The 19,614-nt window shown below is 35.6% G+C and overlaps 1 protein-coding gene across 1 annotated transcript in view; it reads left to right on the top strand.

The window, feature by feature from the left end:
• Window positions 1-19,614, top strand: part of DARS1 (aspartyl-tRNA synthetase 1) — a 39,169-nt gene that overhangs the window by 7,063 nt on the left and 12,492 nt on the right. The window contains exons 4-7 of the mRNA XM_064514611.1: window positions 5,028-5,130; window positions 13,504-13,606; window positions 14,905-14,985; window positions 15,420-15,479. Coding sequence (XP_064370681.1) covers window positions 5,028-5,130; window positions 13,504-13,606; window positions 14,905-14,985; window positions 15,420-15,479 — 347 coding nt within the window. The remainder of the gene's footprint in view (window positions 1-5,027; window positions 5,131-13,503; window positions 13,607-14,904; window positions 14,986-15,419; window positions 15,480-19,614) is intronic.

Consider the following 19,614-nt stretch of genomic DNA (forward strand, 5'->3'; position numbering starts at 1 on the left):
ATGAATGTTTATTTTGTCTTCATAATAAATTTTCAGTAAAAAGAAGCAAAGCAATTACTTCCCATTAATTTCATCTTGCATACAAGAAAACTTTATCATGTGGTTACTCAAAGTGCTCAGTTGAACTGGTTATTTTTGCTTTCTCTTCCATCCCTCTTTTCTGAACAGGGGAAAAGGAAATTTTGTTTTCAGCTGAGCAGGAGAGCAGATATTACTATTACATTCCAGTAGTAATATGATAAAAACAAAAGTCACTTATAAATATTGTGTGGACACTTGTAAATAATAGTAATTAAAAAAATTGTAGTCATTCTGCTTTGGATGTTACAGACAAGATAAAATATAATTCTAAGTTGAAGTGAGCTTCTAAGGAAAACATACATTTATTATAAATTTACTGATTGTTGGACATGTCGTATTTATTCACCTACATATAAATAGTTTCATTATATCTTTTCTTTTATAGGAAACAACAATCTGTGTTAAAATTTCAGACCATTTTACTTCCAATCGCCAGTATTTGACTATTTCGTTTGAACTTAAAATAAGAAACATCTTAAATAAAACAAAGCAAAAAGCATTTTATAGGTTCTGAATGCTGTGGGCTGTCATACTTGGCTCTCTGACAGCCATATTTCTTCACTGGAATCAGAAGTTCTCTCTGGAGATCAGTTTGCCATATGCAAACCTAAATAGGCTCTGGCCTTTTTGGTTGACATCAGATGCTGACAACTGTTGTACTGATTTCCAGTTATGTTTGGCTGTTCTATAGTGAGACACAAATACATTGTCTTCCCAAGACTTGAAAGAAGAGAGCACAAATAAATGATCTTCACAAATGAAACTTAACAGTAGTCTTAGAACTGGGAATAATGCAAACTGGGGGTGAAAGTCCAGTACAGAATATTCTCATAGTTTTATTTCTCTTTTTGAGGCTTTATTTTCATATAAAAGTCCCTCTTTAATGAATGTCTGTAGTCCTTCTTAATGAATGTCTGTACTGCTGTCAGTTAAAAAAGAAGCTGGATGTAAATTATACATATAACACACATTTTAATTTGTGTTAGAATTTTTAAATTTAGGGAGATCTGTGTGATTTTTCTAACTAGTTCTGTAGTGTGGTTCTTACATGGTCGTCAAGTCTTTTTTCCTGTGTACAGGAATTGTCCAACCTCAAAAGCTGTGATAGCCTCAGTCATTACTGTTAACAACTTTGAGCTGCTCAGACAGGTGACACTGTATTTAATATAACTGCTACTATTAGTATACAAATAACAGAATCCTTATGATGTTTTCTTCTTTTGCAGTTGTAAAAAAAAAAGTTCAGACTATTGAGAGAATTTAGTAGATTAAAGTGGAAGAGAGGTGGCTTACTGCAGACCTTTAAAGCAGAATGGAAAGTTCAGTGGTTGTTTATTGCCTCTTTATGGCATTTATGAAAGACATCCTGCATGATATATGCATGTACTTCAGAATAGCATAAATAACATGGCAATATTAAACACTTAGCCATAAGCTGCTGTTTCTCACTCTTCACCTCTGACCTCGGGAAAGACCATTGTTTTTAAAGAAATAACAATGTTTATTTTCAGAACTCATTATGAAACCTGAAGAATGAAAGAACAGGAATTGATTGTAGGTTTCTCATGAAGTGTTCTCAATTTATTGATTGCGCCTCTTGTTCCCTCTTAGTCTGACGAAGCAAAATCTGACATTCAGGGACTGCTGTAAGTTTTGTATGCCTGTTTACTTAAGCTTTGGGGGAAAGCATCTAATAAGAAAAGCAAATGTTTGAGGGTAAGAAGTACTATTAGTCTTTCCCGCACATCGTGGCGCTGTTCTTACCATTATGGAAAGGAAAGTCTTGCAGGAAACAGGAAAATCTTGTAGAAAAGTAGCCAATAAACCAGAAACATGGAACAACTGCAGAATCCAGCTGTCTCCTATAGTAAGCCACTCATGAAGCCTGATGGAGACCAACTGAAGGGTGTATAAAGAATAAAGAATGGGGTGTTGGGAATCTCTGGGAGTGGTACATAAAACTGAAGTGCTTGGGGCCTTGTGTTTTTTATCGTAGATGAAATAAATGCTATTTCTGGCCTCATTTTAAAGCCAGCCTAAGCTACTGATCAAGTTTATCATTGAACAGCGGCTGGGAGATCGATCTGGTTCTGCCAGACAGTTAGATTTTAGGCAGTATATTAGATCTGAATTTGTTTTCATTTCATGGATGCAAATTTTTCATAAAACATCAAAGTAGTACGTCTGAAGAAAAAAAAGTCCAGCAATTTAAATGTTGGAAAAAAAATGTATAATAAGCCGTATAAAATCGTTTCTTTGCTGGCAGATATATTTAACTAGCAATGTATTTATATGACCAAAAATTTCTCACTGTCTATGAGAATTCTTTTTCTACATCTTTTTTTGTAAAGTCTTGTGTCTTTCAGTACTTCCATCCAAGAACAGATATGTAATCCTATGTGGTTTTCTTTGCTTAATTTTGAAAGAATCCCATGTGTGGTGTATTCTCTTATTTACTCAATGACTAAAAGTTCCTTGCATTAGATGGAATCAGACCTTTTTAATCGTATTTCTTTTGAAGTTTCTAATCTTTTTAGGGCTCCTTATAGGATAAAATGTTCATTTGTTTTATAGAAACACATAGATATGTTTGCTTTTGTTGAATGTAGGTAAAGTTGGTCTTACACTTTCAAGTTAAAAGAATGAATATGAAAAGATCTTAAAGCATGCAGAGAACAGTAGTCTTTTTCTTTTTTTCCTCACTCTGATGCTTCCTTTTTTCCATTACTTTGTCTGGAAAGGCATCTAATCATGAGCTAGATTTGATTATGGATTGTTTTTTGATAGTTTACTTCACATACATTAGGCTTTCTTGGGAAAAGTTCTGTTTCCTCCTACAATCTTTTTAACAGTGGAACTGTGTGTAACTGTAACTGTTTTAACTATTCCCTATCAGTAAGGTTTGTTTAATCACTTATCTTCTGTGTGATTAGAAATGATTATTATATTCTACAAAACATCCTCTTTCCTCAGGAAAACCAACTAGTGTTACTCCTGACAAAAATATTTTGAGTCCTTTTGTAACACAGATATTAATCAGACTTCTAACATTTTGGTTTAACTAAAACTGCCGAACTTTTGCTTCCGATTTGTATGATAGCAAGTCCTTCCATTTCTTTCACTCTCCTCTCCTTAAATATTTACTAATTCGGTGACATTTCGGATGTCTTCAGCTGTTATTTTTCATTTGAATCCCTAATACATCACTGAACTTCCATCATTCTTTGTTAAATTCTTTGTAATTGAAATCATAGGGGAAAAAATGCTGTATTTAGGAAATGCTGTATCAACACTTACCTTGTAAATAAGAAACATGGAGATTTGAAAGGTGTGAGAAAGGCCTCACTTACCTGAAGAAACTTACCATATTGTGTCCCATGGAAAAATTGTGTTTTATTCTTATGTATCATTAGTTCGTGGACTTGCTATGTAAACCTGAAATACAAGCATATTTATTGTTAAAGGCTCTATTTAATTTCTGAAGCCTACTCTCTTCTAATTTAAATCTGTAGCTTAGTGTTTGCCTGTAAGAAATATGAAAAATCATACCGTATTAGTTTCTTTACTTCAATTTTGGAATCCCTGGAATATGGAAATAGTTGTGGTCTGTTTTCTGAAAATTGTGTAGCATTTCTGAAACCAAGGTCATAGGACAAGTCAGTCATTTCAAACCATTATAATGTTTTTTTTAATAGTACTGTGTGCTAGTTTTATGTTTGCCTTGATTTTCAACAGATTGTATGTCAAATGATCTGCATTTATCTTCTGATACTGTTTAAATTATCTGCAACTGTGTCAGGAATTGTAATCCACATGATTGCAGATGAAAAGTGCATCTGGCATTTTGGTGTTGCTGTGCAGGTAATATATATATGTTGGTTTTAATGTTCTATAGCATAAGTCAGCAATAACTGGGAAATAGCTACTTTGTAACAAAGCTTCTGGCTTCTACCTGTTCTCACTGTTTTAATTGAAATATTGTTATAATGATGTGAGTCAAAACTTGGAATTAAAAGGGTATGGATGCATTTTGGCAGATACTGGTACAACAGTGGAGTGTTTGTTTATGTTTTCTCTTTGAGGAAGAGGCATTTTTTTAATTTAAGCTAAGGAATAAATGTCTGTTAGAGATGCAAGGAAAAATATAAAATTATTGTAACTGTCATTACACATACTTTAAACAGATTAAAATGAGCTTTGTTGACTTGGAAAGATGTATTTTAAAACTCAACAAACTGCATCATACTCTTTGCAAATTATTAATTGCTATTAACTTATTTTTCCCTAAGCTGTTGATGAATAAATTGCTCTTGCAGGAATTTTTACTCGAGTCTTTTAGGTTCTTGTCATTTATCAGGATCAATACTTCTTTTGTTCCCCTTCGTTCAGAATGTATGTTGTATTATAGAATCAGCATTGTTGGTTTAGTCCCTGTGGTGCAAAATCGAGCCTAATTCACTCAGAGTAGCTTCGTCAAATCAACCCTACAGCTTTAATTGTAGAAGTGATAGAGTACATTTTAGAAGAGGAAAAAAGCCTTCTTTTAAAGTAATGTAGAGCTGAGAACGCTGTTCATCTTCCTTGTAGTATGAAAGTGAGCAAAGCAGCAAAGAAAAATGTGAGTTACATACGTGCTTCTGGCATCGAAGAAGAATTGAATGAATTCTGGTTATTGGTCCTGTCTTGATATTACTTATCTTAGATGGCATATTGTTATTTATAGAAAATGTACACACACCCACTTATAGATGTAGGCCAAAATCATTTTATCTATATCAATATTTGATGTGTGTGTGTATATGCAGAGCTGAATCTAGTTAGATGTAGCTATTCACACACACACACACGCTCAGCTTAATATTGTAGTAGTAAAGCATTTTTCCCATTCAGAAGGACCTCGAGTAACTTGTCCTTAATACACCTGTGTTGTTTTTCTTTGTATTTAGGGAAACAGTGTTTCTTAGTCCTGCGTCAGCAGCAGTTTAATGTCCAGGCTCTTGTGGCTGTGGGACAGCATGCAAGCAAGCAGATGGTAAAGTTTGCTGCCAAGTAAGTAAGCAATTATATCCTGTTGTCAGAGTAAACAATGGTGGGAACCAGGACTCCCAGGGGTTGGGACCATTTTCACACATTAACATCAATGCTTCGTTTGTTTTAAAATGTAGTTATTTAAATTGTCAGTTCACTATTGCTTGAATACATTACACTTACAAAAGATAAAATAGAGAACAGGCTTGAAATTCATTCTGAACTGCTGAAGCAGCATTCTCTTGCCACTGCCATGGCTTACTTTCAAGCAGTTTAACAAAAAAAAGTCTGGCAGGCTAAGCATAGTGGGACACTTTATTTTGTGTGTGGTGTTTGTGTGTGTGTGCACATGTTCAGGGCTTTTCTTCTATGAGTAGGAGATTTGCAATGTGGTAATACATTTTCTAGCAAGAACTGGTGTGAAGGAACTCCATATATGGCAAATGGCTTACTGAGTTGAAGAAATTAAAGTTGCTTCTATACGCCATATTAATCTTATTTACATCTTATTTTTGGCACTACGATTTGGAGGGTCTTAAGCTGCTTTTTAAGATTTTTTTTTTATTTGAGGTAATAGATGTGCCAATTAAGGAAATGTTTCTTGAAGCAATTTAAATTCAGTTATTTGGTTTCTTTTATTCTTAAAGCTAAAAAGTTATCTTCCCCTGCCTTCTTACCTCAAAAATGATTGTGCTTTTGGGTTGTCCAGTACTAAATATGCTTACATGACAGAGGTGTTTTTATAATAGAGGTTTTTAATCACGTAGTGTTTTAACTACTTGTTCACAAAGAGAAATGTGGGTCAATTCAGTGCAATAATATGTTTAACATGTGGCACTTCAGTTGCTTTTGTGTAGTTCTTGGCACTACTCTTGTGCCTGGGAAGGGAGCCCCCACTAATTAGCTGTAAAAGCGCTAGAGCCTTCAACCTTCAATATGTCAGGGACAGGAGGGATTCATTACAGTATAGACTTCCAGAAACCAAGTTAAGAAGGTTAGGATAATGCTTCTGCTGATGAGGTTCAAGGCAACGGGAGAACAGAACCAGCAGTGTTTGTTGTTTGGCGGTGCTTAGTGCTGGCACTGCCAGTGTGAGGCATGCTGTTTACAGGTGTTTGAGCCAAAATGAAGGGTTCTGTTTCTTTGTGAAATAGTTTGTTCTCTGCAGCACTTAAAGGCTTCTTCAAAAAGAATTAAGTGCACTATCTCTCTTTTCCCACTTCCTCTCTCTCTCTAACCTACTAACAGTCTGCCTCCACTCTCTTGACTTAATTTATGCTAAAGAACTGTGAAACAACTCTTCTAGTTGTGATGCCCAGTCTCCTATTTACCAGTTCTCTCAAACATCTCACGTTTTCAGTGTTGCCTCGTATTTGTTCCCTCCACATCTGAGTTTCTTATGTTTCTGTTTTGTGAGCAGCTGAGCTCCATGGTGTCACGAGAGGGAAGCTGGCCCTTGCTCTTTTCTTCCATGTGCTGACTCTGGCACTTGTAAGACTTTGTGACCTTTCCTCAACTCACTCCTCTTTTTTTGCTGGGTTAGTTTTCTGTCAGGGTAGTGATTTAAACTAGATCGTGGAGCTCCGGAGATAGCAGAAAGTGGTAAAGGGTGGAAAAGGATATCTGGAAAGAGGAGAGGGCAAAGCTCCTTTTTCTTCTGGTAGCAGTAAATTGTTAAATCAGATGAAACCTTATCCTTAGTTTGTTTCCAATTCCCTTTCATCCCCCCTGCTTTTTTTGATACTACAGATCTGCTTTCATGTGAGTAGCCAGGTTCATAATGTTCATACTACATTTTGATTTTTCATTCTGTTCTTTCTTGCGGGAGTATTTTCAGGGTAATCCCTGATGTTAGAGCCTCTCATTTATAGCATGTACGTTTGACTCTTTATACATGCTTCTGAAAAGGCTGTGTGCTGACCATCATGTGCTTTGGATGATAGAACTTTCCCTGCTATGGCCTTCCTTTTTTTAAAAAAAACACCAGGTTTGAGATTTGGGTTACAATCCTGTATTGCAATCATCTGCTGTTTCATGTCTTCATTGCAGCTGCCTCTTGTCCTTCAGTGGCTGCTGCTTGCTGACTTCCAAGCGCATTTGTGGACACCACCTGAGTAACACCTGAAGCACAATAACCGATGTGCCTTGTCTTTAGTCACTTTCCTGCTAGTTTTCACGTGCTGTGGAATGATGCCACTATTGTTATTATTAGCAGATCAGGCTGGTCATAGATGTCCAAAAATAACTATACTGTTTCTCTGCCTTTTTGAATGTCTTTTCTTATCATCGCCTCTTTTTCCTACACATTAAGTGAGGAAATCACATTATTGAAGAACATATTTACATTAAATACCTTACATGTCAATTAAATGTATAAACTAAACTCTTTTACTGGCAGTGGTATAAACTTCAGCATTTGTGTGCTGCTTTCAAATATTTTGATACTGAAATCTCTTCTCAGGAGCTAGGTCCAAAACTTTTTTAAAATAGCTTGTGAAATGCTGGAACTTCAGTTTTTAAGGAGAACTTAAGATAGTGTAAGGACTGGTTAAATCATGAGCATTTTTTTGGTACAAATTTTCATAAATAATAAACAGACCAGTTCCTCTTCTTGATATTGGCACATAGAAACTGAGAACTTTCATAACCTCCTGTGGTCTAGCAACATTAATATTCTGTAAATGTATTCATATACTGATTATCTCCACTGTCATGAGAATGGTGACTTGTTTTTAGTGAGAGAGACTTGTCACTAGCTTGTCTCACTTTTTAAAAAGAGATTTCTGTAAATGTAACTATGAAAAGTTCCTAGTTGAACTATCAAAAGCAGCACAGTGCCATTAGCAGTTACGGAGTTCTTCTCATGTCTTTTGTCAAAGAAAATTTCAGATTAGTCCTGCAAGGGGTGCTTTATAGGGGAAGGAGTTAATTGTCTCTTTAACACAACAAAGGTGCCAAATGGTGAAATTTAGTAACTTCTCAACCTATTTTTTTCCGGAAAGGATTGGGTTTGGTCTGTTTTGGTTTTCTTTCTCTCTCTCTGTCTCTTTTTATTTATTTATTTATTTATTTTTCTTCTCGCAAGGTTTGGGCCTTTCCCTGCTACTGAGTTTGTTGCACGAACAGCGATGTGATATGATTTAGCAGTTGGAGGAGGGGGTTGCCATATTTTAATTTAGCTACTCAAATGATGTGCCCTTGGTCAGGAAGTAACTTTATTGCTCTCTAGGCAGGAGAATGAAAATTCTGAAAAAAGATAAACCATGCAAAATGATGGGTAAACCTGTATGAAAATACATTATGATTTAGAAAAATGTACAGTAGTTGATCAGCTAGATAAATTGGTAATATGAAAACTCAAGAGGCATGATTGGAGCTCTGTGTAGAATCTTAATTTTCCACCTTATTTTTGTCTGCTTAAGCAGAAAATGTTTAAGTTTTTCTGTGTTATATTTGGTACTTCCTTTCACAAGGCTTCTTACAGTAATGAAGCACATTGAAAGTATTAAAAATGATCTACCACTTCTTGAAAATGGGGAATCCTTGTCTGCTGAAGCTGTTGCTGTGGGCTATTACAGAAATATTTTCTTGACCCACTTCTTTTTAATTTTCATATTGGTCATCTGGAAGAAAATGTCAAATTGCAGCTGTTGAGTTTGCAGATGACACAGAAATTGGTATGGTAAACTATTTAGCCACATTACTGCCTCAGAGTGCATAATTACAGGGCTCATTTGAAATGATCGCTTTGATGCTCTTCAATGTGAACTCGTACCTTTGTGACCATTAGTACAGATCTTAGGTAGGTTCTGCATTAATATCCAGGAAAGTAGTAATTAGAAATTTGAGATCATGATATATAACCAGTTTAGGATTTCATGCAGTTTTCTTATGTACTATGCTAAGAGCTCTCTTGAGTTTTGAAAAGGAATAAGAAAATTCCCTTAATATAATATAAGCCAGTGATGAGACCATTTCCAGAATATTTTGTCCCCTTCTGTTGTCCTTGTATCAAAATACATATTTTCGAGTTGGAAAAAAGTCGATGATGAAGTTACAAGATTAAATGATATGCTGTCAGGAAAGTCTGTCTTCCTGTAAAACTGAAGAAACCTGTCTGTTTTATCCAAGAGAAATTAGTACCTATGCAAGAAGAAGACTTTCTGTCAGGAGAGAATTCTTACTTAGCAGATACAGAAGTATGACAAGATGCAATGAACAGATGGTGAAGCTGGATAAATTCAGAAGGGAAATAAAGGGGAGACTTTTTTACAATAAAAATGCTTTAAAGTGGGCATTGGATTTGGTTACTTCAAATCTCTGAAAGAGGACAGGATTTTTTTCCCCACAGCATATTCTAGCTCTTCCAGGTGTTAGAAGGTTGCTACAGGAAATAGATGATTTTTACCATGAGGAGAATAAGAATAGGTGTTTCCCTGGCCTTCATGTATATGAATATCAGTTAGCTTTTCTGCTAAATTTGAGTTAGAGGGCTTAATGGATACATATTTTATTTGTGCAGACAATAATATTACAATTGGTGTTATTGAGTTAGAGTAAACAATGTTTATACTTTCAACTATTTACAAAGTGAACTGTTTTTTCACAAGTACACTGTATTGCCTTGAGCTTTCACTGACATTCAGATAAAGGATCTTTGTTTCTTATGTTTTACTGCAATTATTTAATATTTTTGTAAGGAAGTATTAATACTCTAATTTATGTGATCTGCCTACAGAAAACAGTCTTGAGAAAAAAACAAAGCAAATATTGTTTGAATGAGTATGGATGCTTCCATTAGTTAAAATGTTTTCTGTTTAAAGTAAATAAATTTTTTTTTGAGTTCTTCAGACTTCTGATCAAGGAAATATTGATTGTGATTCACTTAGAGAGGCCCACATGGGGTTCAGCTTGCAACATGAAGCTGCCGATGAAAGAGTGTCCTACAGACTGCAATAATGCAATCCTGTGGTTAAAAGAGAAAGTCTTGGCTAATAGACATACAGATAATTAAGAAGGACGTAAGGCATCTAGTGGACGTTTTAGTAATTATAGTCTTGAATTTTGAAGGAATGTTACAATATAATGGAGCAGTTTGCTGTACAAAAGAATTTTTTTAATGTTTGGGCTTCATGAGTCTGTTTCTAAAATAGCTTCTTTTAAGGATTAAACAGTATTTAGCTTCTGGTCCTTTGTAATATTAGTTATAGATGGAAATATTGTTGCCTTTAGTGGAAGTGGTGATAGCTTTGGCCTGCTTTTCTGCAAGTTGTTCAGATTTCTCCCCCCCCCTCTTTTTTTTTTAAACCTGTGGAATTTTGTGAAAAATTGCTTAGATAACTTAGTGCTGCAGCTGTGGAGAACACTTTGATACCATTACCAGGATTATATAGTTGCCAGATTCATTAAATCACTGGTTGAGATCAAAGTGGCCCCTTTTAGGTTGCTGTAGTTTACATTTGATGAACTATGTCATGAAGGTGATTTTAGTCACCTTAGACTTTTCCAACACACAATCTTACTGAGCGCAATTCAACCACAGCTCGGAACACAATACTTGCATACCAAATTAGGTAACTAGTCTGAATGAACAAGGGCATGTTTTCTAATTATCAAACGAAAATTTAGAATAGATCATGAATATTTTTAAACATATGGTGCTTTTGTATGCCCAGGCAATTATATACCTATTTGGATACAGACATCTACATGTGTAGGTACTATGCTGGAATACATTGTAAAATTACAAAAGATGTAATGACTAAGAGATGTTACAGATTTTAAAGTGTGTTCCAGACCAAGGAACTTAACTGTTTTAATTGTAATTTGAGATTAGAGAGAAAAAAAATCTAAGCAGATTTGATCATAAATTAGGAGTTTGTAAGTTCTGCGATGCAGGTCTGCAAAGTGATATTACAGTTGCAGTGATGTAAAGGTTAATTTTTCCCTGTGTTTTTAAACTGATACCATTTTGCATGTCGTGAACTATTCATATTCTGATCATAGCTCTGTAATGACTTCACTGATATCGGTTATCAGCAGTGGGATCAATAATCTGATTAAGAAAACACCATACAACTATTATTCTTTTTTTTTCAGTACAGAGAATTTGCTGTTAGTGTCATTTCTGCTTGTCTTTCTTTAATTTGTAGTCTCTGCTGAAATAGTTGGGATGAAAGTAGGTTCACCCTTAGTAAACGAATTTTGATTTAAAGTCTACTGTCATACTCTGTGCTTCCTGTAAATTTAGTCATTTGTTCGTTATACTGATTTGAGCAATTGTAGCTCTTGCAAATTCTAGTTTTGGAGTGTTTTGGCTGGTAACATTACCAGAAAAACAGACCATTCAGAAATTTTATACAATATCTGGAATTACCAAATGGTTAAGTCAGTTAAGCATATGAAGTTCTGTGATCTGTGTAACACGAGGAGCAGGTACCGGTGAGTTCAATCACCTAAAAATGATGGACCACCAAAAAAGGTAATTACCATCAAAGAAACGGTGTAATCAACTAGAATGTTTAAACTTGGCTTTTTTAATTACTTGTAATTCACTTGCACTGGTTATGTTAAGTTTTGAGAACTCTAACGCTGGAATTTCCCAGTGCTACTTTATGTCATCAGATTTTTTTCTTAAAATTGGTCATTTTTATTGAAAAAATTTGTTAGAAAACTTAAATCTGAACTCAGCTTTATAACATAAAACAGTTTGTGCCAGGTTAGACCAAAGATCTATCTAATTTCTTGTAAGTCTCGTATGGATGCTTCAAGAAGAACAGAAAAGCAGAATGAGCAAGTAGTCATACTCAGAGTAGTCCCACTTTTAGTGTATTGTATCTCAGCTTCTGGATCACACCAGACGCTTTCTCAGAGACCAGTATACATTTCCCCATCAACTAAAAAGATAAATGTCGTTGTTTAGCCAGGGAAGTCCAACTTTAAAAATGTGAGAGAATGTCTAATGCCAAACATAGTGTTTCTGAAGAGAAGCTTCTCAATCTTGATGAGTTTCTCATGTGGTTTTACTGTACCTGTACAAAAAGACCATAGGGCTCCAATGTCAAGATTTTGTTCCCAGTTCTTATATTGGCTTAAAGTGGGCAACGCTAGGTGAACTAATACAGATGCAACTGATCAGGCCAATAGTTACTAGCAGCAGCAGCTTGTACTCTGTTTGCACTCAGTCTGTCCTTCCGCTCACTGGGGGTTACTGCCCCTCAGTCCTGTGCATTTAAATATTTATCTCACTGCCCTTTAACTGAGGTGTATGGAAGGCGTTGGGGTTTTGTTGGTTTGGGGTTGTGGGGGCTGTCTCATACAAAGAAGGCAACCTCATAAACCTGAAGGCACTAACTGCTTTACCAAGATGAGTACTGGCCAGCTTGTCTATCTATATCTTTGCTCACCTCTTTTTGCAGTTAAATTGTGGGCCTGCTACTTTCCTAAGCGGTTTTGTGGTCAAGTGATAGACAAAACGTTCTTTCAGATCTTTTGAAGAGTGCCTGAGAAGTGCAAAATAAAGTTAATTGTAATAGTTATTTTTTATAAAGAGGGGGAAAAATCTTTTCTGGTACTTTTCCTTTTGCAAGGTGACAAAGATACAATACTGATATTCAAATCACAATCACAAAGTGCAGATGCATTTTCAGTGTAGATCAAATTATCTGTATGACATTACTGCTTTAAAGTTCAATACTTTGAATACCTGAACAAAAACTATTCATACAGATTTTCTCACCTATCAATCTTGAGGCTAATTTTTGCTTATAAACAGTCATGCTTTGTTGTTTGCTTATAACACACACACTTTCTATCATATTGTTGGAAGGTGTTCAAGATGTTACAGTGCTCTAATATACTATCAGTGACTGTTAGTGGAGAGCAATTAAGATGTCCTCTGTCTTAGAGAAATGACTTACAGCATCTTGCATCTTTCAGTAACAAGTCATGTAGTTTAAACAAGCTCAGTCAGTTTTGATATTCCCCTCCAGCTCTAGGACTCCCGTTCAGTTTGTTGCTCTGCTGCTTAAGGCACATCTTTCAGATAATTGCATCAGCTGACACATACGTGAGTGTATGTGGCCTAGGAAAAGAAGTATGCAACTTGTCAATTGATGTATACACATGCAACGAATGAGCAGGCACTGAGCTTAATAAAAATTCTTTCCCTCTCATGTCGTCCACCCCAGTTTCAATTTATTGCAGCTGGGAATATTTTAGCAAAGCCCTTTATTAACTCAGTCATTACATATAATAAATAACAACTTTACCTAAATCCCTAACTCTGTTTTATTGTTCCAGCAGTCCATACAGTACTTATACTTCCTAGTGCTAGATACTCAGTCTGGTGCAGTGTGCAATGAAATTTAGTAAGCTGACTATCTTTATTGACAGCATCAACAAAGAGAGCATTGTGGACGTAGAAGGCGTTGTGAGGAAAGCATATCAGAAAATTGGAGGCTGTACTCAGCAAGATGTTGAGCTGCATGTTCAAAGGGTAATTTTTTGAGCAAATGGGTCACTGGGTTAATTGTTTGAGAGATTTTCTGTCTATTCTATCTACCTATATAAACTTTGTCAAATATTTTCTCAGGAAGCAGTCCCATACCAGAGAAATAAACTGCTTTAAACTACCAATTTCAGTGTGTCAAACATAAGCATGAAACAATTCTATTTAACAGATTTGATTTTTTTTTTTTTTTTTTAATTTCCTATTCCTATCTGCCATTTGGAACATAATAGCAAGGAAAATAAAGTATCTCACTAGAATAATTTGGCTAGGAATGCTTGTAATTCTAGTTCTGATTCTTAACTGCAGCAGATACTGTCATAAAAAAAAAATCTGTCTCTTTCTTACGTGTAAGTCAGAAGTTTCTTTATCACAAAGGTACAATCTTCCCCTTAGTACAATGGAATGGAATACGTCACACTCAGTAAAAACAAAGCACTGACTTAACACTGTGGAAGCTCTTGAAATCTAAAATCCCCGTAGCTTGTACTATAAGGCTGGAGGAAGTGCAACTTTATAATTTGTTTAAATAGAATGTATATTTAAACCTTTAGGTAATATCCTTTGCTTCTAAAGGTTTTCAACAACTTCACAAACTGTGTGCCTACAATACTGCTGAAACACAGGCACTTTGATAGCAGAGCACAATGGCCAGACGTAGCCATTGAAGCTAACAATGTTGGGGAAAGTCTGCAGATTTCAAAGAAATATATTTTCATATATGTGTAGATATAGCCTTGATTTTTCTGAAAGAACACCAAATTGACTGCACTTACTATTAGACTGTAAGGCAAGTTGTCTTTCTCTGACCGTATTTTAGCTATCTCATAAATTTTCAGTCTGAAATGATTCTTTCAGATATAATCACAGGATAAGTATAACTGTATAGTAACAACAGGAAGACTGAGATAATCCTGCTGGAATCAAAATCTAAAACTCTGTGAAATCTAGTAGTTTCAGACCTGGTATTCGTAACGATAGGCTTGTCCCTCAGGCAGTGTGTCCTTGATGTACTTGCGCAACTCAACGCTACTCTGCTTCCCAGAAAATAAATACCAAAACAAATACATTTTTTAATCTTTCAAAAGGAAAATCAGAACTAAGCATTTCCAGCATTGTCATGAGAATGCAACCACAGATCTTGACTATTTGAATAAAATCACAGTCTTCCAGCTAACAGCCTATGCAAAACACTGTTTCATGTCTATGCCAGAAATATCCTTTTGTAAATCACACCTCCTTTTGAGCTGAGTGTCATGCTATTTCTGTTCCTGTCTCACTTTCAGATCTATGTGATCAGTTTGGCTGAACCCCGACTGCCCTTACAGCTGGATGATGCTGTTCGGCCAGAAGTGGAAGGAGAGGAGGTGAAAACTTTGCATCCTCAAATACCTTTCATTATACTTGTAATTGAACAAAAGCGTGAAATACTGGCAACTTCCTTGTTGTAGTGATTTTGGCTTGTTGGTAGAGTTACGTTTTACTTTTTGTCCAGCGTTTGTTAAAAATTTCTTTATGCTTGCTGAACTGTCAGTAGAAAGTCAGAACCAGGTAGTTTGCAGACTCTGAAACATACTTGTGTGTATGTCAGTTCTTCTGATCCTCATAGCTGGTTTCTGCCTATGACCACTGTTTTGCTCTTATTGGCAATTTGCTGTATGTTCTTCAGTCTGTTCTAGAAATTCTCTGAATTTGGAAATAACCCTTTATTTTAACCAAAGGGTATCTTTCTCTGTTGATCTTTTTTAGTTTTATATATGAATTGAATATATGAATTCTGCATTTTTGCACAATTGTTTAGGATGGAAGAGCTACTGTAAACCAAGATACAAGACTGGACAACAGAGTCATTGATCTGAGGGTAAGGAATGTTTTGTATTGCATGCTTCTGTGTATTTATTGCTCAGATATCTAATCCATAAAGCAATAGAAGTGAATTTGATGGAAGCTGTATTCTTGGCCAGAGGAAAAATGAACAGCATATTTCTCAATTTATGAGAGTGGCATTGTGAAAACACAGCTTCATCTACATATACACATACAAACAACAGAAAAAAGTTAGAAACACGTCCTTTGAAATTCATCAAAGAGTATGTATTAGTAGTTTAAAGGTGCATATTTAGGATTTATCATGTGGCCATGTGCATCTGTTTTTTTATTTATTTATTTTTTATTCTTTATTAGCAAAATCCAAAGGTGACTGAACATGGACAGCTTACAGACTAAGAAACAACATTTCTTCTCAAATGTAGCGGTATAGTAAGAGCTCAGTTTTGAAATCTAAGATGGAATTTTGAATTTGGGCACAATTGAGGCACTGTAACACGTGTCTTACAAGTGAAATTGTACCAGATGGTAATGCCAATCTCAGTGCTAGTTTGTTTGTTTGTTTTGAGGCCTGAACTTTAACCCTGCCTTCTGCAGAAGCTATTTTTCCCCCTCGTTCCAACAGGGAACTATGGTGAACCATGCTAAACAAGTATTTCATGAGCACTGTTCAAAAGATAATAAAATTCAGAAAGACAGTTTAACCTTTTACTACATTGATGGAAGAGTGAGCTGTCAAATTGCAGTGCCTTCTCTCTCATCCTCTGCATCCACTCATGGAAGGATCTAACCTGGCCACAACTTGCCCTTGACTAGGGAAAAGACTACCTTGCTGTCCTTGTCCTATGTATGGGAAAGGCTTCTGTTTCTGACCGCATCACATTTCTGTGCTGCTCTTCTGTTGCCCACCTCATTCTTTGTTTCAGAACCAAAGCAACTGTTTGTAACTTTGCTTTCTTTGTTCTGCAGGAGCCTTTGTTTGTGCAAAAAGGATTCTAAATAGTTATGTGTTACTCTGACCTTGGTGTTTTTTTTTAAGGAAGAGCTGAATAGGCAGAAAAAGTATTTAATGGAGAAAGGGAAAATCCCAGTAAGAATATATGTGTTTGTATGTATGTACACGTTCTAAGCACTGTATGCAGTGGAATCACAGGAGCAGGGACACCAAGGCAGTTTGTCCTTCAAAATAATAAAAAAGTTACTAATTGATTTTCAGTGATTTGGTTGCGTAGATTGGACCTGCAGGACAAATGTGACTTCAGAGAGGCCCTGGTGTTTCAAATGCACTGCTTAAGTAAAGTATGTGCTAATGAGGATTAGAAAACATGATGTATTAAAAGGTCACAGAGCCATTTGAAACCATTGTTAGCCGCTTGCTCTCCCATACTGTTTCTTCTGGTAAAACCAAATCATTGGCAGCAGTGAAAAAAATGTTAACAAAGTAGTTCTAATGGAGATGCTGTGATGATCTGTTCTCACAAGTGTGGGAGGAAGTCAAACCACAAATGTTTGTACCATCTAGTTCTGGTTTCCTCGATGCTCCATTTTTTTAAGGAAGGAGCAACGTCATTGAATACCAAAAATAGAGACACTAATTTTTGGAGAAATATCTAAAGAACTAAATGCGCATATACTTGTCTAGACTCAGATTAAAAAAAAATATCCTTACCACGGGACTAGAATTATGTTTGACCATTTAAATGCAATCTTAAAAGTAGTTTAGTACTTCAACTAATTTTAATTATGGATTGACCAGTGAGTTCATTGGTTAAGGCCAAATTGTGATAAAGCAGAGTTGTGAAACTCAGTTCTTGCATGAATGAAAGGGATCAGGTTTCCAAAAATAGCATAGCTCCATCCGACAAGATTCTCCTGGTGCCTTTACCTGGCCACAGGTTACCATGAAGAAAACCGCCATTGACATAAGTATCTTAAATAAACTATCTTTTCATGATAGTTTAATAAGAGTCAAAACCTTGTTTCTAGATATGTTTGATTTACTACCCCTCTATTGGTGCAATTCAGAAAGGCAAACTGGAGCACTGCTTGTGCTTCCAAACCTCTGCTTTTCTCCTGTGCTTAAGTTTAACTGAAATATTCAGTGACGTGACTTTTCATATCTGTAAAAACTGCAGAAACTATTAAAGGACTATATTTCATTAAGATCTTGACAGAGAAAAAACAAGAAAGAAAGGACAGCAAGCAAGTACAACAGACTTTTGATTTCTGCTGCTTGGTGTGTTTTCATCTTAAAAAAGAAAATCATTCAGGTTCATCAGGTTTTAACGATGGTCCTGACTCTGATGTCCTTACTCTGGCTTATTTTTGATGTCCAGGAGGATTTTTTTTCTCTTAACTCTGTCCAAATTTGACTAGAATTATATGCATCTAGCAGTCCTCATTCTGTCATCGTGCCCGCTCATGTAGAGCTCGTTGAGTCCAAAGCACAGTCATTTTAGGGCCAAGATTATCTTGTTCAGACTGCTCAGAATAGTGCATAAACATTAAACTGTACCTTTAGTAGTTTATGGATGTCAGACCATGTTATGTGACAATCCAGCTATGCATTGCTTTTACTGCAATTTTTTTCAAAATACTTGGTGACTTCAAGCTTGATTTTCTTGTGTTGAATTCAATTTCCTCATTGCAAAAGCTGTATTTTTTTCTGACTGACTTCAAGCAGTAATGAACAAGCAGATGATCTGTTTATTGTGTATAGTAATTTGGGAGAGAAGACATAATGCAGTCCCAGTCATTTGGACAAAATTAATGTTCATATCTTCTTGTTGCACTATAAATCAATACTGAAATTTGAATAAAACAGTTGATTTTAATTGTTTTGGGGTTTGTTAAATTGTTACTTAAAGCAAATAATATTTCCTGGCAAAAACTTCTTTTCTCCTATAATACAGAAATTGCAAAATTGTCTACAGTAAAAATTACATTACTTTCCCCTTTTTAGTTAGCCTACGTTATGTAGTTAGTGATCCTACATGGTGGAGGACAGGGAGTTACAGCAGAGAGAAAAAAAGCAAAACTGAGGTGACAGCAGAATGAATTTTACAGCTGATATGGGAATAAAATGCAAAGTTTGCAACTTTGCACGTCTGTCCTTTAGTCACACCTCTTTGAGATGTGATTGCATAAGATGTTGACTGCCCTCAATACTATCAAAACATATTTGTCTGTCTCTGGCAACTTACATTGCAATGATTATTCTAACACCACAGCTCATACTGAATAAAATGTGATAATTGTTAATATAATCTTAAATATAGTGTTAAAACATGCTCTGTTCTACTATTATTTTCCTTTGTAGTATTTAAATAATAAACAGACAGTAGGTGAAATTAGGGTGAGGTTATGACCAAAACTCCTATTTTGGCATTGTTAGCTATACGTTTTTCTGCTTTAACAAATGTAATTATGAAAGATAATGAGTTTTCTTGTAAAACCAGCTCTGCAGACGAAGTTAAAGTATTAACAGTGTTCGCAACATATAAGTGATATGAGTTTGTTCCAGATTCTGCTTAAGTCTTGAAGGAATATTTGCTGTCTTTGGCATGGTCTCTGATAAAATGGCTTGCCAATATGTATGGGTAAGAGTTCACATTAGAATAAACACTATAGGAAAAGAATGCCATGGTGTAATCTTTCTAAAGGCAAAGGTAAAAAAAAATAATAATTTCTTGTGACAGCTGTCTCTGTCTTGTTTGCTGTGCCACACCTAAGTGTGGTAGCTGATATGGTAACCTACCATAGCCTACCATTGTAACCACATATGGTAAGATACGCACCACCAGGTCAGTGAAAGACAGGATGACAGCTTGAATTGTTTTCTTCAGTTAGATTCAATATCTTTTTCACCTGAGCACTATATTTATGCAAGGGACGTAAATAAATCCGAAAAGCTTTTCATCGTGTATATACAGTATCATCTTTAAAATATTTCGAAAGTTGTAATGATACACAAAACTTCTGAGGTCATCTGACTCCACTGCCCATTGTTAGCTAGAATTCTTTAGGAGCTTACCTCTACTGTGGTGTTGGCCCCTTTTAATAATTATGAGGAAATTGCAGTATCACATTCTCAACAGTTGTTGCTATTGGCAATCTCCGTCAATGAATGGGTGCTGGAACTCAGCTATCTATGGTAGCTAGAAGAATGC

This window comes from Dromaius novaehollandiae, chromosome 7 (assembly GCF_036370855.1).
Source record: "Dromaius novaehollandiae isolate bDroNov1 chromosome 7, bDroNov1.hap1, whole genome shotgun sequence".
NCBI classification, from domain to species: Eukaryota; Metazoa; Chordata; class Aves; order Casuariiformes; family Dromaiidae; genus Dromaius; species Dromaius novaehollandiae.